Source organism: Kryptolebias marmoratus, linkage group LG16 (genome assembly GCF_001649575.2).
Source record: "Kryptolebias marmoratus isolate JLee-2015 linkage group LG16, ASM164957v2, whole genome shotgun sequence".
NCBI classification, from domain to species: Eukaryota; Metazoa; Chordata; class Actinopteri; order Cyprinodontiformes; family Rivulidae; genus Kryptolebias; species Kryptolebias marmoratus.
The window spans coordinates 29,970,599-29,997,772 of record NC_051445.1 but is presented as its reverse complement, the minus strand read 5'-3'; the positions used below and the strand labels follow the sequence as shown (position 1 = coordinate 29,997,772).

The following is a 27,174-nucleotide window of genomic DNA, read 5'->3' as shown; positions in this document are numbered from 1 at the left end:
AGGTGTTCTGGGCACGTCCCACCGGGAGGAGGCCCAGAGGAAGACCCAGGACACGCTGGAGGGACTATGTTTCTCGGCTGGCCTGGGAACGCCTTGGGATTCCCCCGGAGGAGCTGGCCTAAGTGGCTGGGGAGAGGGAAGTCTGGGTCTCCCTGCTTAGGCTGCTGCCACCGCGACCCGACCCCGGATAAGTGGAAGAGAATGGATGGATGGATGGATGGATGGATGGATGGAGAAAAATCCATATGCCATCACTGTAACAGATCATTTTGAATGTTCTACACAGGTCTGTTATGAGTTTGCTTTTATTTCAACACATCTAAAGTTTTTTTTTTGTTTTTTTTAAAGCGTAAAAAGCAGCAGCAGGCAAAGGTTAGTGTCTCTGTCTTTTGCAGGAGTCTGTGTGCATGTGTTTAAAGCATAGCTTATTCACTTCAAAGCTGTGTTATTTCATATTAACTAATCAAAACACATTTACTACATGTGAGTGCCGCTGATCAGGGATCACCTCTCTGGGAAGTTAGGGGTTAAAGACTTTGTTTGATGCTCTATAGTTTGATGTAAATCATGCCACGTTTTGATTCAAAGTCTAGTTTTGAGAAAATCTTAAACTTTAAAAAAATCTTCCAATTTAGCAGTCAGATCAAAAGATAAACAGATGGTGCTGTGCTACTTTATGATTCTTACAGCAGCAAATGTTTTGGTCCAGTATTACACAGAAAAACAGCAAAAGATTGTAAGCTCACAGGCACCTCCAACAGATAGACACAGTTTAAAAGTTTAGCTGCTATGATGAGCTGAAAATCTGGGTTTTTAGAATTAAAGGAGGATTTATTTAAGCCTGGGTAGTTCAACATGGTAACAGCAATTGAGTTTGAGCCTGGTTAAATCACCATGGTAACAGAGACTGATTACTGATCTCATTACCTGCTTCAGAGCACGAGCGGATGATGAGTTTAGTTTCAGCTTAGCATCTGTCTGTGCACAGAATCATTTCTTAATGAAATCCCAAATAAATTTAAAAAATCAAAATAAAGCAACATTTATATGTCATCATAGTTATACCCATTTCTGTAAGATTTTAAACAAACAAATTGTTAAATACCACAAATTTAAAAGTTCCTCTGTCATCTTAAAGTCACTCAGTTCACCAAATTTAGATGCTGATCAAATGTTGGTGTTTTAATTTTCAAATGTAACCACAATACATTGTTTATTCAGGAATATAATTTTATTTTAGAATTTAATCTATTAAATATAGCTTATGGATTCTAATTTTAGGTAAAATTTTCCTTTTGACCAGAACTCATTTTTGAATTAACTTAATATTTGATAATTCTCAGGAAACAGGTCAAAACTTTGAGTCTACTCTCAGGCCGCCATTTTCCACTGCACCAAAAACCTGCAGTTGGACTACAGTAGAAAAAAATGTCTGCAAAGTACAAGACATTATTAGCAAAACCATAATTTAACTTGATCATATAGTCTCTAAAAACCTAGACCTAACCAACTGCAGCAACCCCAGATCATAGCACTGCCCCCACAGGCTTGTACAGTTGACACTAGGCATGATGGGTGCAGCACTCCACCTGCCTCTCTTCTTACCCTGATGCACCCATCACTCTGAAACAGAGTAAATCTGGACTCATCAGACCACATGACCTTCTTCCATTGCTCCAAAATCAATCTTTATGCTTTCTAGCAAATTTAAGCTTTTTTTTTTCCAGTTAGCCTCACTGATTAGTGATTTTCTTAAGGCTACACAGATCAGTCCCAATCCCTTGAGTTCCCTTTGCATTGTGCGTGTGGAAATACTCTTACTTTTACTATTAAACGTAGCCCAGAGTTCTATTTTTGTTCTTCTAAGATTTGATTTCACCAAACGTTTAAGTAATCACTGATCACAATCATTCAGGATTTATTTCCGGCCACATTTCTTCCTCGAAGACGATGGGTCCCCACTATCCTTCCAGTTTTTAATAATGCATTGGAAAGTTCTTAACCCAATTTTAGTAGTTTCTGCAATCTCCTTAGATGTTTTCTCTGCTTGATGCATGCCAATAATTTGACCCTTCTCAAACAGACTGACTTTTCCACAACCACGGGATGTGTCTTTCAACATGGTTGTTTAAAAATTGAGAAGCAACTCACTGCACCAGATGGGGTTAAATAACTTGTTGCCAGCTGAAACATAATCGCCCATGCAGTAATTATCCAATAGGAGGCTTGTACCTATTTACTTAGTTAAATCCAGGTGGCAACTTCTTTTTTGGCCAGGCAGTGTATATGAAATACCACTTTAACATTCAGACAACTGCTGATTCAGTGTGACTGTTAATAAAAAAAAATTCTATTTCAATTTTAATGGCTGGTGATTTTACTGGGACATTGTTTCCCAACATAACTTAAAAAACAAAAGAAGTTTAAAACCCTTTCATAGAGTTGATGTATAAATGTAGCAGGTGATCATAGATGATGATAGGAATGTGGACTGACTAGTAAACAGAGAGCTTTGCCTTGCAGCTCAACTTCCTGTTTACCAAAACTCACCTGTACAGATTTGTACTGATCCGTCTGTTAACCTTGCGCTCCATTCCGTCCACCCTATTCTGGCTGAGAACCATGGCCTCAGATTTGGAGGTGCTGATCTTCAACCCATCTGATTCACAACTGCTCCAGTGAGACCTGGTGATCATGGCACAATGATGCCAACAGGTCCACATCCTCTGCAAATAACAGAGACAGAATCCTGAGGCCACCACACTGAACCCCTGGCTATACAGAGAAATTTTGTCCATAAAAGTTATGAACAGAATTGTTAGCAACAGCAGCCCTGGCAGAGTCCTACTTTCACTCTTAAGAGGTTTGACTTACTACCAGCAATACAAACCAGATTCAAACAAAGACACAAAGACTTCTCTTACATTTGTCAAAGAAAACATCCAATATTCCATAGACGGATGAGACAAAAGTAGAACCTTTTAGAAGTTCTATGTCCTGTTAGATCTGATGTAAAACTAACACTGCATTAAAAAAAGAACATCATACCCACAGTCAAACATGGTGGTGGTAGTGTGATAGTGTTGGGCTGCTTTGCTGCTTCAGGACCTGGTCAACTTGCTGTAATCAATGGAAGCATGAATTCTGCTTTCTACTAGAAAATCCTGAAGTAGAATGTCCGGCCATCAGTTTGTGACTTTAAGGTCAAAGGCCCTTTGAGTTCTGCAGCAAGACACTGATCTAAAGCACAGCAACAAAATTCCTCCTCATCCATTTGAAAGACTGACTGACAGTTATCACAAATGCTTGTTTGCAGTTTTTTTGCCACCAAGGGTGGCACAACCAGTTATTAGGTTTAAGGGAGGGACAATTACTTTTTTACACAGTGCTAGGTTGGTTTGGATAGCTTTTTACTCTTAAACAAAATTATTATTTAAAAACTACATTATGTATTTATTCAGGTTATCTTTGTATGATGTTAACATTTGTTTATTCATTCGAAACATGTCAGTGTGACAAAAAAGCAAAAACAGAAGAAATCTGTACAGGAGCAAATACTTTTTTTACAGTGTTGTACACTGGATAATTGCTTTAAACTGAATCAGTTTTTGCCAGAAATGAAGAAGTGTTTCAGTGAGGTGTAAGGGGACTAAATAATTTATCTACATGCTTTGAGTTCTAGCAGACATTATGGCTCTAAAGAGGTACAGTATATCAGGAGTCATCTTGACATTGTGACATTGTTTTACACTTTGGTATTTCTCACTCTGCAACAAGCGCTGTCTTAAGAGGCACTGGCAGTATTAAGGGTATTACTCAAACCTAGAGACATTTTAACAATTATTCAGACGTCTACAGTAGCTTTTCACAGTCAGTTAGAGCTGTGAAATTAATAATCGTCTTAATACTTAGTGGTTCTGCTACTTTTAGTGGTATCAAAGGGGACTTCTAAAACCCCCAAATCCACCTGGAACCCATTGGGATCATTCTGCAGCTTTGATCAGCTGCTGAAATTCTCCTTGGTTTCAGTACTCTCTTCAGATTGTACTCAGTGTTTTACTTTTTTTTTCCTCTCCTGTGAAAAAGTGAAAAGACCATAAAGTCATCCTTGCTGCCTAACAGTTCCATATTATTTCACACAACACATCTAACTCAGTGTGCAATATTTCAGTGTGGAACAATCTTTGTTGCTTGATGGATTTTAATAAAACACATGAAAACTATGGACTTGATATGTGAAGACTCATTAAATTGCTTTTAGGAACACTGGTATGGCATTAAAATCCATCTTATTGTGTTTTCCCACCAAACATTTGAACTTTTTCAGGAGTTGGAGCTTCTACAGTCAAAAATGTTTTGAACCTTCAGAATGAACACCTGCTATCTAAAGTCTCTGAAGTCCTTATCTCCCTCAGTGTAGCTCTCCTCTTCCCCCACCCTAACTTCCCCTCATTCTGCCTCCACTCCACAGCCTCACACAGCCTGTTGGGAACAGGAGAAATGTGAATTCAGACTTTACCATTTAGCTCCCATCTGCTGCAGGAGTTGAGCTTCCTACTGTGGACTGTTGTTATCCTGATCTTTTTTTCTCTCTCTCTCTCTCTTTTCTTTGCAAGAGCACAAATAAACACACACACACTCTTTCTGCCTTTTCTTTTCCTCAGAGAGACACACAATATGAGTCTTTCTGAAGCCTCTGTGTAAGCCGGGCTGATTCTGCACCACTCTTTTTTTTAAAATGTCTGTTTGAAATGATACAATGCTCCGGTCCACCTTGTAGGTTTGAGTTCACAGCTCGACCAGGGAGACCTCTTCATCACTCAATATTAAATTGTCAGGAAGTGGCCCTGACATATATTAATTTCATCTGGGAGGAGGTGATGGATGAAATTTCCTTTATGATTTTCCCAATGCCCCCCTGGTGGGGAGCATGCTGCCAGAACAAAGTTTAATAAGCTGAGAATCTGGTGCTTACTGCCGACAATGTTTTCACACAGCTCAGTGATGCTGATAAAACACCTCTGATAAATAACATTTGCTCCACTGGTCTCCTTAGACTGTGTGTGTTGGAGCAGACACACAGCTGGCTGCTGCACGTCTCTGCAGTTATGCATTGTTGTTTGCTCTTATGAATTTTACTATGAAAAAGTAAATATATAAAACAAAAAATAAAAAGGGTTCTTTGTTGTCATTTTGATCAAACCTTGAAAATAACATGCAATATCTCAAGATGTTAGAAATACATTCAGCAGCCTGAGCACCATAGGTGTATAACAGTCTATTCTCAGCACACACACACATATTCCTGCAATAGAATGGATGTTGTTCAGTTAAAAAAACAGAGACAAACTAAACAAACTGTGTCAGGCAAGAGTGTAGAAGTTTAATATTAGCTAATGTAGCTTTCTTTCACTCTGGTATGTTGGTTTTGAGAGAGAGTCAGTTTATAAACTTGAAAAATTATTTTTTTAAAAAGCAAAAAAAAAACTGGCACTGTTTGACTAGCCATTATCCCAGCCTGGATGAAGACTTCTGCCTTTCTATCCAGACTTTGTTGTCTGTAAACTATGTCACATCTGAGAAGTTACACACTGTTAATAACTATTAAACAGAATATCACTTTATTACACTCCTGAGAACTTTGCCAAGGCCCTGCAAAGACCATCCACATTCTGGATGAATTTTTATGTTGTAAGCAGGTTGTTGTCCAGCCTGATAGGTACTGCAGATTAAGACTGGTGCTGAATTTAGCAGCACTTTTTCGCTTCAGGCAGGTTTGGTTACACTGCAGCTGTCTTACCTCTTAGCCAGACTGTGTTGGTTTTGACTGTTTGCAAATGGGAATTGTTTTGTGTTGTTGATGAAAGAAATTTCTTTACTCCATGTCTTTATGTGGCAGGTCATGGTGTTTGTGCACGCTCGCAACGCCACAGTGAGGACCGCTATGAGCTTGATCGAAATGGCAAAGAATCATGGAGAAATGTGTTTCTTTCAACCAGACCAGGGTCCAGACTACGGCCAGTGTGAGAAACAGGTAAAAAACAAATAAAATATTACTATTTGTATGTATAGCAAAATATTTTCAGCAATAATCCTTTTTAGTTCTGTAGAACTTTCGTAAAATAAAGAGATTAAGTCCCTATTTTATTCAGGAATGTTCGCAAAACAACCTTTGGTGTTGGGTTTAAATGTTGGTGTAAATGTTTGAAAACAATGAAGGTAGCACTGTCAGTATTTGTAGGTGCTTTTTAGAATAATTATTTCTGTTTTTTAAGCCTGAAAGTCCAGTAGCAGGTATAATTTTAAAGATCAGCACATCAGAAGTAATGTGAGACTGCTTATTGTTGTAATTAGAGATGCTTACAGTTATCAGCAAATACTGTTTACAGGGTGTTTATGTTTGTTTTCAAGATAACAACAAAACAAAAAGGCATAAAACTAGTGTTAGCTCATGTCCATCAGGACACATTAATCCTGAATCTACTTTATTAAAAGGCATTTTGAAATTATTGCATTTTAAAGAAGACACTGAAATAATTAAAATCCTGGGATGCCTTGAAAAAATGCATATCATCCACCACCTTTCATCCTAAACTTTGACTAAGATGATCTTACTCTATGATGAGAAATTACAGAGTTGTAGTCGTTTTGGTCAAACCTTGAAAAGAACATGATGCACAATTCTATGCCATATTGTGAGATGGAACGCTCAGAATATGTGCTGTGAATGATTTACTTAACACCATACCCAATTTTTGCCCAATAGGTGGAGTTATAGCTACCGTAATTTCCAGACTATAAGCCGCTACTTTTTGCACAAGCTTTGAACCCTGCAGCTTTTCTATGGATTTTTTATGATTTTTGTGATATCATAAAAGGATTTGTTTTGGTTTGTTCCGCTGTTGTACAACACTACTTTGCCTGGCGGAAGGGCCTGTGATCAGATACACAGTCAGGAGGCAAAGAGTGGTATGTTGGTCACATGTCCATCTGCCAGGCAAAGTAGTGCTGTACGTTTCCGACACTGAAGAAGAGGACTTTGGTGGTTTTAGTGCGCAGGAAGAAGACAAAGATGGCGATGAATGACTGACTTTTCTTCTTGTTAAAGCCGTGTTACTGCACCTTAGCCTAAAAGGTAGGCCGATTATATTTATCTGGTGTGCTGTAGGTTATTGTTATACAGTACATTTGTTATTTGTTTAAACAGCACAGTACATGTTTCGTACTTTTACTGTAATTACCGGTACTTGTACATATACGTTAAAAGCTATGCAAATATGTACCGGTAACTTGTTTTTAAAAATGTTAAAAAAAGGGATGTGTTTCCAAACAGCCATCTTTTTCCTGTCAATCCCCTTTGTGCATATTCTCTTACATATGGTAATTAAACATTAAAACACCTGCGGCTTTTAGTCCGGTGCGGCTAATGTATGAACAAAACAGGATTTTCCCCTAATTTTAGCTTGTGTGGCTAATAGTCAGGTGAGCCTTGTAGTCCAGAAAATACTGTGTTTTTGTGTAGGTCAGTTAGCTGTAGTGGCCATGTTGAATTGGATCAACTCTAAAATGTAATAAGTTGTAGATGTACAACCACTGAATAGTTTCTGCACGTTTCATTAAAATACATCCAGTGGTTTATCTGTTATTTTCACAGACACAGGCAAAAACATTAGTGTCTGCCCTCACCTCTTTAAAGCACAGAAAAGAAGCATCACAGAGTGACAGTCTATAGCTCTGCTCTGATATTTGATCTGTTGTTCAGTAAATTTAGGAAATGAAAACAAATCTTTTTTTTGTTGCATTAATTCCGACTCAGTTTCTTGGATGAAGCTGCTCCACTTCGGAGAGCAGTGGATTTTTTTTATTCCCAGATTATAATCAGTGTGTGTAATATACTGGATGTTTTAGTGGTATGTTGAGGAGAGAGCACTGATGGTGAGTGTGTGTAATTAATGGTTTCTGTGCTGTGAGGGTACACAGAGGTGGAGCTTTATTCTGTCTCAGAGGACAGTCAGTCAGACTCCAACTCCCCTATTTAAATCTCCTGCAACAGAAGGTATAATGATAAATTTAGTAACCTTTTCCTGTGTTCCCTGGGGCTGGGCCAAGATTGATGTGCCTCTAATCTCTTCTCTATTTAAATGGGATATGTATACAAATCAGATCACTTTTCATGCGTTGTAAAACTGAAAATACAAGCAAGAGATTACCAAACTAAAAATGGTGCCTTGTGACCTGGTTAGTTTTTAAAACTGTACTTTATAACTAACTATGCAATTCTTTCTACAGCTGGTGCACAAAAATGAATCTTTTTTTTTCATTTAATATTGAGTGTTATCCTCTCCATTAGTTCAACTTTGAGCATTTTTCAGTCCAGTCTGCACTGCCAAAGCAAGGGGCATCGGGCTGACTCCACTCTAAACCCACACAGAGATAATGCACTGCTTATTTGCACTCTGGAAATTGTCTCACATTAATATTTATAGATGTTTTTAATCTCCAGTATACGTGTGCAGTGAAATAATGCCCCTCTAAGGTCACTGATATAATTTAGCATTTATTTATCCAGCTTTGGATTTTTTTTTTTTTTTCTCTGCTGTCGGTGTTATTTAATTGGCTTTATCTCAGGGGTTGGAATGGCTGTCAATCAAGCTTAGATATCTGAACTCACCCTCTTGAGTCACTTTTGAGTAAATACTGTTTTTTTTTTCTCTCCCTCTCTCTTTCTGAGTTGATAATTACAAAGTACTTGAGCATAAAAAGTGAAAACATTTTGAAAACAAACTGCAAAAATGTACATATCTTTTATGTTTAATACTGAACAGTGTGGGCATAAAAGAAAAAAGGTAAAAAAATGACACTCTGGAAACACGTAAACACCTAAGCCACATGAAAATTATGTTTTAGGAATCCGAAAACTATTTTTTTCAAACTTCTTTCCAGAGTGAAAAAATCAGGAAATGTTACCCTTGCATTTTCTTGTGAACAGACAAAACACAAGCTTTTGAGAACAATGACGTCATAGCGCAACCTCCTACCAAACCTACAACCCCAAGCGTGACAGACAAATCAACAGCAACAACAATCATCATGGTACAATAACACATGTTAGTGCTTCAGACAGTAGGTTCTAAACTATAGCAAAACCTTCATGTTCTGAATGACTTTAATTAACCAACAAGGCTGATGGCCAATAACATTGCTTTAAATAGGGCAAAGCAAAACCCTCTTACTATTACACCAAAGAATCTAAGGCCAAAAATGTTTTTTGCACTTTATTATGAAGTCAACGATACAAAAAAAACAAAAAAACAATCAATAGAGAATAAGATCTACAATATAAATCAAGTATACATAAAACAAAATGTGGGGTATAGGGATAATTTTAAAAGACCAACACTGTGTATAAAGAATTTAGCTTGATATTCTTTGAATATCATAAGAAAAACTTCCTTACAGCTGTCCCTCACTGGATACTGTGCCAAAAAAAAAGTCCATTATGTTCATGTATTTGGACTGACACAACTCCCAGCGAACACTGCCCAGCACTTCGTGGTGTTGTAGTATAACATGACACCAAGTAGAAGAAGGTCCACTTTGTCATCAGTCCACAAAAAGGATTAATTTATTGCTTTTGGGGTTTTTTATGTGTGTGTGTGTGTTTAGTTCAAACCATAGACTGTATATGAGACTGAACAGATCCTAATAAAACTTTCATAAAGTAGTCAGTGGGTGTCCACTGACAATTACTTTTAGAGGCAATGCAATTTAAGATGGCTACCAAAGCTAGCTGATCATGGCAAACACAAAAATGTCTAATTCAGTCAAATTTACATACATTGATTTAAACATTGGTGTTGTAGGAACATTCTTTCACAACATACAACACACACTTCAAGCTCTAACAAATCATACAAGATCTTTGCTTAAAACGTTAGCAATAACTGTTGGAGTCAACCCGTGTTTGTCTGTTAGCAAAATATTATATTTCACAAACCACAGGAAGAATTTTAATGAAGCTCTTAGAAAGTACTCATTGGATGTACAGCTGGTTCAATATGGCTCCCATAACTGATCAGCCTTATCAAACACAAAAATTGGTATAACTTAGTCACTTTTACTGGCATTCAGCTAACATAGGATGTGGCAGTAGCTGAGAGTCATTGACAACTCCTACTATGAGCGTGAGATAGTGCATTACATTATTATTAATAATAATAATTGCTTATTAATAATAAAATGCTTATTATAACATTATTTTTAACATTTCACCAAAACAACTATAACTTAGGTGTTTTGTTTTGTTTTGTTTTCAACAGAGAAAAGTTTTAATCTAAAACACTGTCATGGAAGTCAGCATGCAATATGCATTTCTTCAAAGAATGCTAGGCATTTTTTCAACTTGTTTAAAATGATGTGTGAACAGAGTTGGGTCAGGTCTCTCTTCTTAATCTTTCAAGATATTCTCACTGTTTTTTCCTGACTCCTTCACTTGGGTTTATTCAGTCAAGTCTATTTCCTGTCTCTTGTGATCTGTATCTTGTGTTTAATATCACAAGCCACTTGTTTTGTTTTTCACATTTCTGAAACAATTTGTGTTATTCATATCAAAACCAGAATGACTTTTGTCAGGAACTCCATGATGACATAATTTATCCCAAAATTTGCTTCATCGTTCTCCATCCATGCTAGATTATTTGCTGATGTTATCCAGGTCATGGTGATCCTGATTGGTCAAATAGGTCTGAAACCCCCCATTCATTATCAGAACTAGCAAAACATTTCAGGTAAAAGATGATCTGTTAGGATTACATGCTGGTATGGTGGTCATTGCAGAAGTGTAAAGAAAATTTTATTTATTTATTTATTTATTTTCATCATATGAAGCTCCTTTTTTCCTTTTTGTCATTGTGTGGCCAATGTCTAATCTATGCACCCTGCACAAAACAAGAAGTAACATGAAAGGGTTGAATCTGACTGCATTGGAGGTTCCCTATTGGGTTATAAATGTCACAACCCCCCACCATTGGATCATCCATCATGTCCACCCACACACACACACACACACACACACACACACACCAGCAAGTTAGACAGGGGTTAGTTTTTGACACTCATGACAGTCTTGGAAGAAGTGCATCAGTGGTCCCAAAAAATTTGACAGCTTCCTACATGCAAAGAAAAGGTAAAGGACTGTTTCTAAAAACACAAAGGTGTTTCATCCTCCATCCATGCCAATTGCAGGTTACGAACAATTTTCCTTCTTGCTGGTGTAGATTCTCAATCATCCAGGACAAGGCAAATCCCCAAAAAAGTCAAAAATAAAACAATTGGACTTCAGTTCTGTAGATGAAGACATTTCATTCCTCATCCAATTCATTAATTCCTCAGCAATTCGGTGCTGAAGAGTGTGGAGCTCCAAGCTTCTAAGCTACATGAGATATTCCATTATACAAGCTAAATTCCTACAAAAAGAAGATCACAGACTTCCTGCAAAAACTTAAAAAGAACAAAATAATCAATTGCTCTCTTTACCACCTGATCATATCCAAGGAACGCAACTCCCTGTTTATATGTACTTCCCAAAATACAGAAAAGAGGAACACCACTCAGACCCATCATCCACAGCATAAACTTAGGCCTAGTCCACACATAGCTGGGTCTTTATAAAACCGAATATCTCCGCCACATCATTTGAAGAAATGATACCATCCACACAGGATCAGATTCATCCACACAAACCCGCAGAATTTCACTATTGAGCGTTGTTTTAAACATGCCAAATCCATAGGGGCATGTTTACATCATCATCATTCATGATTGCTGATCCAAAACCGGCGACGACAACGTTGAATGGCGGCGGCATTGTGCCTCCGTATTGTGAGGGACAGCTGGTGTAAAACTGCTGCCCTCCAAGCACTCCTTTTCCTTTGCAAGTCAATGTATTGTAGCAGCTGGGTTTGTAAAAACAAACAGGCAAAAAGCACCTGAACAAAGGTAAAAATCAGCACCTCTCTGATAGCAGAAATTTTCCCTTTACTGCATGGTCAAACAGTAACAATCGTCGCATATGTGATATCAGCGCCGCATTACTTGTTGCAGACTATAATGAGCAGGCCTTTAAATCTCCAGTTACCAATGTCCACACGGAAACACAAAAATTTTTAAGTCTTCACTTTGGCTGAAGTTTTCATTATCAATTGTTTTTAATGCTATTAAATAGAGGTTATGTGTGAATGAAAGGCCAAATTGCATAGAAAACTATTTGGTTTACCAGATATCCGGCTACGTGTGGACTAGGCCTCAGTGACATATAATATTGCAAAACATCTTGCTGGTATTTTAGCTCCCCTTGTTGGCAACACCACATAATATAGAGAACTCCAGGGATTTTTCTAATAACATTTGAAGCTGGCTCCTGAAGAAACCCTTGTCTTTTGATGTCACTTCATTTTTCACTTTCATAACCACGAGAAGCAATGGAAACCATCAGAAAATAATTTCAGCAAGATAATTATCTAATCAACAGGACCAGTTTCACCCTGGACCAGATCTGTACCCTGCTGAACCTCTGTCTTTCTACTACTTATTTCAAGTATAATGACAGTTTTTTGTATTGACAGAAGCATGGTTGTGCCATGTGTCACCAATTGTGGCCAATTTCTACATGAAGGAAGTGGAACAGAGTGCTCTGAACTGCTTCGAGGAAATAACACCGAGCTATTGGTTCAGATATGTGGATAACACCTGGGTCAAAATCCAAGCTAAGGAAGTAGAAAAAAGGAAGAAAAACAAACAGGAACACATAAAAAAATATCTCCAAACGTGGATATTCTAACCGGGCTTCTGTCAAGTTAGCAAGGAAATCTAGAAAACACACCACAGAACAGAACAAGGAGAAGACCTAACACAAAAACATTGTCATCCCTTATGTTGCTGGTGTATCTGAGAAACTCAGAAGGATTCTCTCCAAACACAATATCCTGGTGCATTTCAAACCTGACAGAGGCTGGTCAAAAGGACAAAACACCTAAATTTTTGGTCAAAAGCTATATGCTAAATAAAAAGCTGTTTTCTTTTATTATTGTGTACCAACACATATATCTGTCTTTGTACTTGAACAACTAATAGAACCACTTTTTGTCCACGATTTCTGTACCTTTTCTGAGAAATTTAAATCCTAAAAATCTGTGATAAATAATGTCTCCTGAGATCTTTAATGCACAAACTTTTGGATAAGTATTGGGTGCAATTTCCTTCTTCTTGCTGCCATCGTTGTTCCTTTGGGAGGAAGCAGTCTAATGCAAGCTTTATTAGCAGAAGAAAACTTTTGACAGGCCTGACTGTGCCCCCTGCCAGTAAGAGGAGCTGTTCATCTCTTGACAGATGCCATAGTTGCAGAGCTTTCTTGTTTGGTCACACCAGATGGTGCTTCTCATACTGAGATGCTGAGCAAGGACTGAAAGAGTACAGAGATGGTGGTGATGTAAAGATTCACCCAGTTCAACAATATTGCCCAATTGTTCTTTTATTACTGGAGAAGAAAGAATACTCAACTGCATTGATAGATGTTTAGCATTTGTTTCAGTTTATTAATTGAAATATATAACCTATACTGAAAAAACGGATGATTTTTCGTTTTTCTGTTTTAAAATATGCAAAGTAAACAAATAATGTATTAGGCATTAAATCCACTGGAGGTTTATTAGTTTTTTAAATTATTTGCGTAGTAGTGTTGCATAGTTTAGTTTAAAGAATGTTTCTTATTTTCAAGGACGAGAAATCAGGCATGAGCTGTGAGGAAACGCTGGACATGTACTTGGTAAAACTGTTCAATAATCTGGCACTGACTTGGTGTGGAGGGACAACTTAAGTAGTGCCAGACACAGGTGAACGGGATCAGGATGATTGCTGTGGCATGGAACCAGGAGGTGTCGCAGGAAAAGAGTTCAGAGGTCAGCAGAGGCTTGATCCTGGAGACGTGGAACGTGTTATGAATCCTGGTACTTCTGGGGAGCTGAAGCTGAACTGCAACAGGGTTGATGATCTTGGAGATGGGGAAGGGACCAATGAACCTGAGGGCGAGTTTGCGGCATTCCACTCTGATGGGAAGATCTTTAGTGGCGAGCCACACCTTCTGCCCTGGTTGGTAGTTTGGCTGTGCTGAACGTCTGCGATTAGCTGCATGAGAGTACACCGCCGAAGTCTTGAGAAGTGCTCTTCTGGCCTTGAACCACATTCTTTGGCACCTGTGGGCCACGGCATAGGCTAAGGGGACCCTGGCTGGTCTCTCCTGAATGGAGAACACTGGGGGCTGGAAGCCATAGACTGTGAAAAACAGGGAGAGGCCCGTGGCTGAGGAGGGGAGAGAGTTCAGGGCGTGTTCGACCCACAGGAGATTGTCGGACCACTTGGATAGATTGTCGCTGCACAAAAGACGAAGCTTGGTCTCCACCTCCTGGTTGACCCTCTCGGTCTGCCCGTCGGTCTGTGGATGGAAACCAGACGAGAGGCTCACCGTGATCCCCAGCAGGTCGCAAAACTCACGCCAGAACCGGGAGATGAACTGGGGGCTTCGATCTGAAACGATGTCCTTGAGCACACCGTGAAGTGAAGTGAAGTGAAGTGAAATTTATTTATATAGCACTTTTCAGCAACAAGGCAACTCAAAGTGAAGCCTGAAGACCTCCTTGGACATCACCTCAGCGAGTACTTTGGCTGTGGGGAGCTTCTTGACGTCCACCAGATAAACCATCTTAGAAAATCTGTCAACTATGGTAAGGATTACTGTGTGACCAGAGGATGAGGGGAGACCGATGATAAAGTCCATTGAGATGTGGGACCATGGACAAGAGGGAATGGGAAGGGGCTGCAGCAACCCCACTTGGTGACGACGAGAGACCTTGGCTTGGGAGCATTGTGGGCAGGCAGATACGAAGTCCCTGACGTCTTTAGCCAGACTTTCCCACCAGAACTGTGAACGGACCACCAACATAGTCTTGTTAATACCTGGGTGACAGAACAATTTAGAACTGTGGCAGAAGGAGATTACCTTGCTCCCCATGTGTTGAGGTACACAAATGCGGTCCGTGGGGCATGAGGCCAGAGGTGGGTGATTGTGATGTGCCTGAATGATCTCCTGTTCCAGTTGGGTGACAGAGAGTCTGACCATACAGGGAAGAAGGAATTCCTCTGTCTCAGGATCAGGGGCGTCCTTGGTAACATTGTGGATGCGAGACAGGGCGTCAGTCTTGACATTTTTCTCTCCAGGTCTGTAGGTGAGAGAAAATGAAAAGCGAGAAAAGAATAGAGCACACCTGGCCTGCCGGAAATTGAGCCTCTTGGCGGTCTTGAGGTACTCGAGGTTCTTGTGGTCTGTCCAGATGATGAAAGACTCGTTGGCTCCCTCAAGCCAATGTCTCCATTCCTCCAGGGCCATCTTGACCGCCAGCAATTCCCTTTCCCCTAAATCATAGTTTCTCTCAGCTGTGGAGAGCCTCCTGGAAAAATAAGCACAGGGGTAAACCAGATTGTCTTTGCCGACTTGACTAAGGACCGCTCCCACGCCTGTGTTGGAGGCGTCAACCTCCACAATAAACTGCCTGTCGCTGTCAGGAGAGTGGAGACTGGGAGCCTTGACAAACAGGCTCTTGAGTCGTTTGAAGGCGGCTTGAGTGTCTTCATTCCAGAGGAACCGGGTCTTGATTGACGTGAGTGCATGGAGAGGTGCAGCTACCTGACTGAAGTCTTTGATGAATTTGCGGTAGAAGTTGGCGAACCCAAGGAAGCGTTGAAGCTGCTTTCTGTCCTTGGGGGTAGGCCAATCATTGATGGCAAAGACTTTGGACTGATCTATGGAAACTTGGTCAGGGGAAATATTGAAGCCTAGAAACGATGTAGATCAGGAGTGTCAAACCCAGTGACGCAAGGGGGCCAAAATTAAAAATTTGGTCCTAGCCAAGGGCCAATCACGATCAATATTTATTAAAAATCACATAAATTAACCTTGGTTTTAGATGTATCATGTCAAATCATTCATATAGAAATATCAATTACCTTTTCCCAGTTACAGATTATACAGAATTTAGAGCAAACATACTTCAACAATAACCTGATCATACAGAAATTAAAACTATATATTGTTGGCTTCTAAGTCACTGTCAAGAGAAAACTTCACTAATTAGGCTCAGTTTTTTTAAGCAAAATAAGAATCAGAGACTCGATCTGTCCCAGAGGGCGGACCTTATGAAATCTAAACGTTATCTTGGGGGCCGGATGAAATGTTACAGAGGGACTCAGCAAAAGACTGGTCAATAAACTCGGTATTGGCTCCAGAATCGATAAACACCCAAGTGGTAAGTTTGTTGCCTATTTAATTATAGTTCGGCAGGCATAGGTTAGCATGGAGGAGAATTTGGTCTTTTTAACAGGACTCAGCAGGACTCTCCTGGATCCTACTGAGTCTGGCCTTTTAACAGACAGTCTCTGACTGCATGATTTTTAGCTCCACAGTTAAAACATAGATTACTTGCCGTCCGACGACTTCGTTCCTCGGGAGTGAGCTTTGTCCTTCCGAGCTGCATTGGTTCCTAAGGGGGTGTGGAGCTGCAACTTTCGCTGGAGTCCGGAGAAACATTAGACCTCACGTTCCAAATGCAGTCTTTCGAAATGGGTTACCTCTTCTCTACAGCTTGCGTTCAGTCAGTCTGGTTTCTATCTGTGTCACCAACTCTTCCAAACCTCTGAGACTTCCTGGGTGCAAGTTGCTGCAAGTTCATCCTTGATATCCCTCCTTAGACCTTGAAAAAACACATATGTGAGAGCCAGATCATTCCACTGGCTATCAGCAGCCAATGTGTGAAAGTCAATGATGTACTCGGTGACACTCCTCCCGTGTTTTAATGAGAAGAGTTTGCGGGCGGCATCCCGCTCTGGAGTGATGGGATCAAACACTTTCTTTAATTCATTGCCAAAACCTTTGTAAACATAGCATACATGCGAGTCGCGTTGCCACTCAGCAGTTCCCCATAACTTAGCGCAGACAGACACAAGCAAAGGTTTAAGATGTTTATTATAGCTTTTTGGCTAAGAGGAACGCTAGCTCCCAGGACAGCACGCTCTACGTGCAGCAAAGGGAATCTCTGGGCAGGTAAGACCACAGAGGGCCGTGAATTGAGAAGGGCGAGGTCTTCCAGAGAAGGGAGCAGGCTAGCAGGAGAGTCCAGAGACAGGCAAGGGGTCAAAGCCGGGAGATCAGAAAGCCGAAGCCAGAGCCAAATGATACAAACCAGAGGGTGAGATCCAGGTTGCAGAAACGAGGTCGGTTACCAGAGGTTTGAGTCAGAAACGGTATCAGGCAGGGAGCAGGTAAGGATCGAGAGTTGTTGGTCAGGCAGGAGGTCAAGGACAAGAAATCAGGCATGAGCTGTGAAGAAACGCTGGACATCTACTTGGTAAAACCATTCAATAATCTGGCACTGACTTGGTGTGGAGGGACAACTTAAGTAGTGCCAGACACAGGTGAACGGGATCAGGATGATTGCTGTGGCATGGAACCAGGAGGCGTGGCAGGAACAGAGAGGCTGTTGGAAATTACTGTGGCATGAAACAGAGAGGCTGTGACATGGAAGCAAGAGGTGTGGTAGGAATAGCGGAATTGTGACAAAGTTACTTAAACAGCATGAGGCTATTAGATTTCTATTTTTCAGACTTTGACCTACAAAGATCAGAATGATGAACTGTCTTAGAATGTTTTCCTGCAATTCGTTGAATTTTGGATTTCAATTTTTGGTTCAACAAATTTATATTTGGCCCATTTATTATGTCTTTTGAATCTTCATGTGAAATTGTTTGCAATGGCACTTTCAGATTTTTGCTTCATGTAATAATTTTAGGGAGTGCAAATGATCACTTAAATCTGTATGTATGAAAGGTTATGAAAAGTTTTACTATTCAAATTTGTATATGTATTTTTCTATATATGTTTTGGGGTTTTTTGTATTGCTCTTGTGTTTATTATGTAAATGGTTTGTAGGATCTTACGTCATTTGTGACATTTGTATTTGAAGTTGTTGGCGTGATGATGGTCTAGGGACTAAAACATTGCAATAATAAATTTCTGCAGATTTGGATAGTGTGAGGGAATGCCTTTTTGCTTCTTTAAAATACAGCAATTGAGCTAAGTTTTGATGTGGTTGTAGCTCAGAGTCATTAAGAACACATACTCTTTGTGACATCTTGCATGAGATTATTCATAACTTTATTTTTAAGATTTGACCAAAACAGCTACAACTCTGGCATGAAGGGCAGCAGGTGATATGCATTTCTTCAAGCCATGCTAGGACTTTAATGGAACATTAATAACTGAATTAAATTCAAGTTAATTAAATGTATTTAATAAAGTTCTATTCAGGTTTAATTATAAATTAACATAAAGATCATTTATAGCTCTTTGTTTCTGATCCTCAGCTAAATGAGAGATTCAATGTAGCCTGTGTTTGAAAAAGATCTTCTGTTTTTATGACCATTTTAAGTCTCCTCTCCCATCATGAAACGTGGCTTGTATCAGAAGAAATGCAGGTTTTCAATGGAGGACAAGAGACACCATGTGGTCCCACGGGTTCATTACAAGGATAGTTTTACAGATCTGTCCAGGGTTACACAGGGCTGGAAACACATTTCAAGAGTAGGCAGCTTCTGATGGTACAAAAACCTTAAGCAATAATATTACAATTTCTTGTTATCAAAACCATACAATAACAATAAAAAATACATCATAATTTGGTTTTATTTAAAAGCAAAAATATAATCACTATTAATGTTGCTGCCTAAATCATATCACACATTTGCTTAATAATGATTTTATAGGTGTAATAGCATAATAATTACAAATAAAACATGAATTTAAAGTTTTTTTTATTTTGTTACACAGATATAACTAAAGAACATTTTGACAACCACTAAAATCAATGTCAGCTTTTTCCTATACTTGGGACAGATTTTAAACCAAAATTTGATCAGCTTTTTTTTTATTTTTTTATTTATGATGATATTTAATTTCAAGGCTGCAATTTACATTTAATCACTAGCAAAATCAATACATTTACATTTTAAATTTAATTTAATTCATTGTCAGCCAGGCTGGCTTATTTATATTTATCGATTCATTTACTTTTCCCTTTTTTTCATTTCTGGGTCACGGGGAGCTGGTACCTTTTTGCAGAAGTCATTTTTCAGGGTACAGGGTAGACCATACACAGTGGACAGGTCACAAGTCTATCACGTGGACACATAGAGACAGAGACGATTCACACTCCCACTTTATAACTAGAGTTATCAGTTAAAATAACTTGCATGTTTTTGTTCAGGAGGCAAACATATCACCTTCTCGCTGTGAGGCAACAGCTTTCACCTCTGCTCCACTATGCCACCATATTTATATTAATTAATAGTTTATTTGTAACTCTAAGGTAATTGTACCTATACTACTTATTTTCTGCTGTTTTGTTCTTTATAAAGTAATGTTGAGAGCCTAACAAGCTTATGTTAATCATTAATTAGCTGGTTATTAGCGTCCTTAGCAAGCCTGCACTGGGCTGTACATATTTCACCTACTAACATACTAACTCTGTAGCTTGTTGCAAACATTTGTTTTAAACCGGTGTTACCCTGAAAAGAGAGATGGTTGTTGCTCCTCATGTAGATAAGCCATGACTGACTGGGTTATCCTTTGGAAAAATGTACAACCAATGATGCCTGCTTTTAACAAGCATAAAAGGTTAGTAGGATTCCCTTCCATGTGACTGGAGGATCGGGGCAAAGAAGAAAAATGACAAGTTACAAGAAAATATTTAAATTGCTTTGACTCTGGTATCTTCTTAAAAACATTTAAGATGTTGGAATAGTATGATAGAAAAATTCAGTGGTTTTGACACGGTGACTTTTGAACACCATGGTATACCTTGAAACTGATAATCAGTCTTTGCCTGTCCTTGAGTTTTAAATGGTGTTTCATAGTTTTAAGGAAAGCTGTATTTAAGCAGTATCGGTGTAAAGATGAAGCAGTGAAAGATGGTGCGTTAACTTCATTTGCATGGACATAATTCTCCGGAAACTGTTCTCCTCTCTCGTCTTTAGATGGGTTGCTTTCATGTCATTTCTTTTGACGAGATACACGGAAACAGACTCTGATGCCTGAGTGTGAAGCCTTCAGGGACTGTGCAGCAACACCAGACAAGGCTCATTAATGTTTCCGTTTTCTTTCATTTGATGCTATTTTTACAGATTTAGTCCACTGTCTGTCCTTTCATTGATTTAGCTTTGTGACAGTGTGTCATCTTACCTAAACCACTCCCTGGTGCACTGATCACCAACAATAAGCCACTTAAACACTGGTAGAAGAAGTGACAATCATGTATGCTGTAGCATAGAAGCTGCTGCCTTAAATAGAAGGAGGGGTTTATGAAATGGTGGGAGAGTGTGAAGAAAACTGTGTGAAGTGTGAAGTACTCCTCCATCCTGTCTGATAGTTTTGGCTCAGCAGCTCATCTGGAGTCTCATCCCCTCAGGGACCAGTCTCACATGTTATCGTGGCACTGCAAACACTAGTACCACCATTTTTCTCTTTCATTGCTTCCTCATCAGCATTAAAACGGAGGGGTGTACCCCCCACCGTGCCACCATGTTTTAAAACTGTACACTTACAGTGCAAAAATATACCCCCTTTCCCCCTTAGGATTCTGTTATTTTGTTTGTTTTTTGCCTTACTATGTGGTGTTGAAAAAAAACTTTTCTTTTTTTCTCACAGCTTTAGCACCTTTTTCCATCCAATTATTAATTAATTCATTCTTCCATTTTCTTTACCTGCTTTTTCTATGCTGAGTTGTAGGGGAGCATGTGCCTGTCTTCAGCAGTCATTGTGTGTAAGGCGGGGGTACACCCTGAACAGGGCCACATTTATCTGGTTCTCCTTAAACCACTGAAGTGTTGTTTCAGCGGTATGTTTCAGGTCATTGTCCTGTTGGAAAGTGAACCAGCATCCCAGTTTCAAATCTCTGGAAGACTCCCAACTAGTTCTTCTCAAGAATTTCTCTGTATTTTACTCCATGTATTTTTCTTTTAACTCTGACCAGTTTCCCAGTTCCTGCTAGAATCAGCCAATTAGAAACTTATTTCTTCACTCTGTTAGGTTTTTATCTGTTTCCAAAATTAGTGGAGTAAAGGTTTAAAATATTTAAGCACTATTTAAACTCACACAGCATTCCCTTTTAATTGTCACTCATTTTTGTTGTTTAACTAAATCAGACAGTCTGACTTATATCTCCTTTTTTAAGTTGTTAGTAATATTTAGAATGCAGAGCTGCAGCAGAGATTGTTTCTTATTAGACACGTGCAAAGTGTGGCAATTTATGCAAATACAATACTCCTGTAGTTTGTGTGAGAAATCCAATAATATTATCAAGTAAAATTAGTCTGTACAGTTTTCCAATGATGTGCTTTATGTTTATCAAACAGCCCCCTGAGATAGAGATGCAGCAGAATGACCTGTTCATACAAACAGGCAGATGGTAGTGGAAAAGTGGAGTGGAGTAGGTCTGAGTAGGAACTCATCCCCCACTCTCTTGCCTGGCCAGCATTAACAGCCAGTCTTTGGAACAGTAAACATCAAGGGCCACTAAATGAGATCAGCACCAAACTGCTGCACTGTAGCTTCTCAAAGTAAACAAATGGTTCTGGTGCTGATGAGAGGCACCGTTGAGGGTTAGCACAAGTATCATTTGCCATGCATTTGAAGCTTCTGCAAATGTTTCTGTGCCAGTCAGGTACTGTTTCTCAAAGGACAAGTGTGCTGGAATGTTAGTAGAACTGTCACAAGTGTGAACACAATTTTATCCACCTGGATATTTTTTGTTATCTTGAAGATTAGAATTTCTAGAATTCTTTACTCTAGCTCTGGTGTTAGCTGATGTTCTATGCAAAGTCACCGCCATGATAAACAAAAAGTGGAAGTGGCAGCCGGCTGTCTCTGGACCAACTGAGCTCTACAGCAGCAGCTGCAGTGAGCTGCAGCGCCTAATGGGACCTGATCCGGAGCTTAGGTCACTGCCACCTCAGATACAGTCATGGCAACACAGACATCAGCAATAACTCAGCTCAGATTAGAGTCTGGGAACATGGCTGAAACACACACTGACACCTCAAAGCACAGCCTCGGTTGGAGCATTTTAATTAGTAACCTGCCCCAGCTTACATGGATCCCAGTAGGAGTGTGTGCACCCTACCTGGCCCAGGAAGGACACATCTGGCCCTGGTTTTTAGACCTGTTCTATTAGATAGTATGGTAGGAATGTTTGTTATTCAGTTGCATCAGTTTTGGAAGGATTCTTGTATGGAGAGAAGATCCAGAATAACAGCAGTGTACACTGCTACACGTTTATTCCTATGTATAGTGTGTTTATGGCGCTTATAGGCCCTAAAACATTTAGATACCTTTTACTGAATCTGTTTTAAATAATGATATTGATGAATTTTATTAAAAGACTGAATATATAAACATTGAAGCATTCTCTTTCTATAAGACAGTCATTCTCCAGCTTCTGTCACAATTCTTGTCTTTCTCCTCCTCTCGCAGCTTTGGAAAAACCCATACAAAAAAGACATCAAAGCATACAGCTCGACTGAAAGTAGTGTACTCCTTTGGTAGCAGTTCATTGTACAGTGTGGAAGAAATTGCCAAAAAAAAGCAAAACCTTTGCCAACAGATAGCAATAGGATTTGTTGAAGCAAGTGAAAAATCCAACCCTCTTTGAAGTTTTATAGCTCTGAGTCACTTAAAGTTTAAATGTGTCACAGAAAGTTGGACTTTACATGATTGAATTAGCATTTTGAGGTCTTTTACGATTTTTATTCAATCAACTCTCCTTATTTCCACAATCTTTATACTTCAATTTATACATCAAATTCTAGGCATCTTGTCATCTAGTGTGTCTCTCTGCTAGAAGACTTGTGAGTTTCTCTCAAATTCCCCCAGAATGCGACGAGTGCATGCTCATGCCCTGATTGGCCACAATTACATTTCAGCTTTGACTTTGCTCTTGAAAACTGGAAGTGAAGGCAACTAAGATAAAATTATTGTGTGACAGCCAAAGGCTTCTGGCTTGTACAGTTCAGGAATCCTTTCAGTAGAACTTTGTTTTCACACTGTGCCTGTTTGTTTGAGGCTTAGTTTTTGCTCTGTGTTTCTGTACATGTGTCTTATTGATACTGTTGTCAGGGTGTGATAGACAAAGGTATGTGGTTACAATGGTGACAATAATGAGCCACTGGCTGTAGGTTTAACATTTCTTTTGATCTTGGTTCTCTTTGTTCTTTTTCTACAGTTCATACTGCAACATGTCAGCATTTTGTCAGCTTAGATTATTACAAAAGGAAGTTATAAATCATTTTAGGCCTTTAAAAATATATACATACTGGATGTTGAGATTTCAGGCGGTGGCTGCACTGGCATTTTTCAAATATGCTTTGGAATTTTTATTTTCTTTTTGCAGTAACAGAAGAGCAAAGAAAAACAAATCAAAGTTAAATACTGAAACAGTTGTATACAAGACTTACAGCCCATGACTGATTTGCAGTTCTTATCCCTACAACTGACCTTGCAGGTTTACTGCATGAAAAGCAATCATTCATTCAAGCTAAAAGAATTCAACATCCTGAATGTGCTGTTACGCTGTTCCATGTCCAATGTGGAAATAAAGTGTATCCAGACAAGTACTTATTACCCCTGTCCTATCTAAACTTTACCAACATTTGCCTTTTCCATCTCTCTCTCTCATCTGGCCAGCATTAACATCCATCCATCCATCCATCATTTAAGTTGAGTCTTTGTCTCAATAAAAAAAATATAGCATTACCTAAGCTAGAGTAACACTGGTAACTTCACCAAATTCTTTATAAAGTTGCATCTCAATTTCATGTTATTTGATATCAAGCATACTACTGAAAAGAAGCCCTTCTATGCCACTTTCCAGCTTCAGACGATCTGCACAGTTGGTGTACTTACAGACTAAGTCATTCTACTTTTATCCAGGTTCTGCATACAAATACGGACATCTACCGCAAGGAAAACATTGGCTGAGTGTGTGTGAGGCAGACAGCTGCTGGCAATAATGGGCTGTCTGTCTGTGGTGCAGAGGACCGCTGGGCCCTGACCTCCATTTAGATGCCCAGAGAGAGAGATAAGCTCTGTGATGAGGATTCCCCCCCAACCCCAGTCAGGTCACAGGCCTTCTGTCAGTCAATGCCCACATCTCAATCTGGCTCTGTGTGTGTGTGTGTGTGTGTGTGTGTGTGTGTGTGTGTGTGTGGAGGGTATTCAAGCTCCAGTCCAGGTTCTACCTAAAGCAGCTGCCTTTCTACTCTTTTGTATTTTCAATTTTTTGTGGTTTCCAAATAGTTTGCAAGCTCACAAAATTGTTGTTTTTCAAAACCCACACCTTTATCTTCACTCGACTAGAACACTGCAATTCACTCTTTGCTCACCTCCAGAGGGTCCAGAATGTTGCTGTGCGTCTTTTACCTGACACACAAAAGCATGAGCACCATTTCCCTATTGTATTCTCACTCCACTGGCTGCCTGTACATTTTAGGATTCATTTTTAATTTATTTTATATTTTTAACCCCTCAAGGGTCTTGCCACACCCTACCTTTTTGAGCTGTTAGACCCTGTTACACCCACCCACTATTTCAGATCAGCTGACTATGAGTGTATTGAAAACCCAGTGTAAGCTCAGAGGGGACCTTGCTTTCTCTAGGCACTTTCACAAAACACTTCAAGTCGGGATTTGAATGCCTTCTGGTTGCCTCAATGTGATTTGTGACTGGGCAGATGTGGCATGGGAGGTTGATACTAATCCCCTCTGATGTGCCGTTAAGCCACCAAGTGAAGTAATAACAGAGCCGCAACAGTTGAGATGTGAAAGGGTATATCAGCTTTGCATCTCAATAATGTGATAAGTGATGACATGATCTGTGTCACCACCCAGCCGAGAGATTGTAAAAGAACAGATTTATTGCCTAGGAGAAGATAAAGTAATGAAGTATAGAAACTTTGCAGTCAGTTAAAAAAAAATGTTCACCACAAAGAGGGTCACAAAACTGAGTTCATTTGTCTTGTTTTGAAAACGAAATTAGGTACAGTAGACATCTGCCGTCACTCATTTATTGCATAGTGCATCCCATAAACTCAGCAGAGTTCCACTCCACACCGCTGGTTCCGCTAACTACATTTTATTTCTGAAAGCTAACATTTCTGCAGAACATCTGTTTTCTCTCATCTGTTAAGCTGAGAGGTGTGGTCTGGAAGAAATGCAATCAGTCAGTCTTGGCTGTACAGCAAACAAGCAGGTTTATTCATCCTCACACATCACAGCAGAGTTCAAAATGGCAGCCCTTCCATCAGTCACCTGATTCATCTAGCCATTCACCTATATACAGGTTAAACCCTGTCTTCTCAATTCAATTCAGCCAATCATCTCAGCCTTCCAGAGAGGGGAAAAAAGGAAACAGTTAATTTTCACATACATAGTGTAAACAATTATTTTTCAATCATAAAATTCTAAGCAGACATCTTATGTGTGCAAATACAGCAACTTACAAACCATTGTTATTTTTGTTACTTTAAGTTTTAACCAATCAAACTCCAGCTCTTATCACTGCACTTCCTACAAAAGAGCTGGGTTTGAGGCGGGCCTTCTCTTTAGCAGGGACCCAAGATGGCTGCCACAAAGACAACAAGGTAAACATTTCATCAGTACACTGACACACAGAATGCTCACATCCAACACTGTAGAACCAGAAAGGAAAGGCTAAAGAAAAACGTAGTGCTTTGTGATTTGTGAATGGTCAGATGCAGCTTAAACACTGACTTTCTTTGAAGTCATTTTGTGAAAGTACTTACTGAATTATAGAACAACTTCTCTTTGCATGTTAGGCAGTGCTCTTTGGTCTTTGGCCTTGTTCACATTTGTTTTTTTCAAAATCGTTTTGAATCTTTTTTGGCTGATTTGACTGCATATGAACAGCTCTGAAGCCTCTGTTCAGGATCTGTTGTACCCACTGCTCCAGTTTGGGGGTGACTGCCCCAAGGGCCCCGATGACCACAGGCACCACTGTGGTCTTTACCTTCCAGGCCTTTTCCAGTTCCTCTCTAAGGTATTTCTCCAGTTTCTCGTGACGTATATATATATATATGGGTGTGTTTGTCTTGTAAGCTGGATAACTTGAAAAATAAGTCACATACCAACTGTCAATCTTGTTACTCTCTTAAGCTACTTCAGCTTTTGCCCAAACTTGAAAAGGCTTGCTTCCTTCAAAGAGATGCAGGAACAACTCATTTCAGTGACATTTTTATTCATCCTTTCTTTTGTCTTTTAGATGAATCTCATCAGAAGCATATGAACAAGCTGCTCATATGAGTAGTCAACATGAGTAGGTCGAAAACCTACAAACAAATAAGAAAAATATTAATTACAGATAACAATGAGTTCATTTGAACTTTGACTATTTAACTAGTTTCTCAAGTAATAATTTAATAATTTACTTTTAAGTTGCTAATGAATGAAAAGATAAACTGTGTTCCAAACAGGGGTGGAAATTAAAAATTTTATCCACCAGCCATAGTGGCTGGTGGACAACATTTTTTACCAGCCACTCAAATATTTTACCAAAAAGTTATTTCATATGATGAAGATGATGGAGGTGGGTGGAAGCAGTTGTGGTGCCCTACAAGCTGACTACTCTTGAAAAACAGAAAATAAAATTGCTTCTCATCACAACACCTAATTGGTGTGAGACTGCATGTAATCTGCAGTGGATCGAGTGCATCATATGGGTTTGCAGTGAACTGTTGTAATATTTTAGTTTAGTTTAGTTTTCTCCGCCTGAAGTGGTATTTTGCTTTTATCTAATTAACATTTGGGTCAAATGTTATTTAGATAATTAATTTTCCATCAACAACCAGTTAATTTACCAACAAGTCTTTAACTGTGTTTATTCCTCTCATCATGGACAATAAGTCCTCTGAATTTGGAGACATTTGTTTTGTTTTTTTTGCAAAAGTTACCAGGGGGAACCAAATATTTCAGCCATCTGAAATAATCGGTTCCCCCTCTAAAACA

At 39.3% G+C, this 27,174-nt stretch overlaps 1 protein-coding gene across 4 annotated transcripts in view; it reads left to right on the top strand.

Moving 5' to 3' along the window:
* ascc3 (activating signal cointegrator 1 complex subunit 3) overlaps window positions 1-27,174 on the top strand; it is a 297,685-nt gene that overhangs the window by 159,985 nt on the left and 110,526 nt on the right. For all 4 annotated transcript variants that reach the window (XM_037980369.1, XM_017414246.3, XM_025005501.2 and 1 more), the window contains exon 14: window positions 5,900-6,034. In XM_037980369.1, the coding sequence (XP_037836297.1) occupies window positions 5,900-6,034 (135 nt within the window). The remainder of the gene's footprint in view (window positions 1-5,899; window positions 6,035-27,174) is intronic.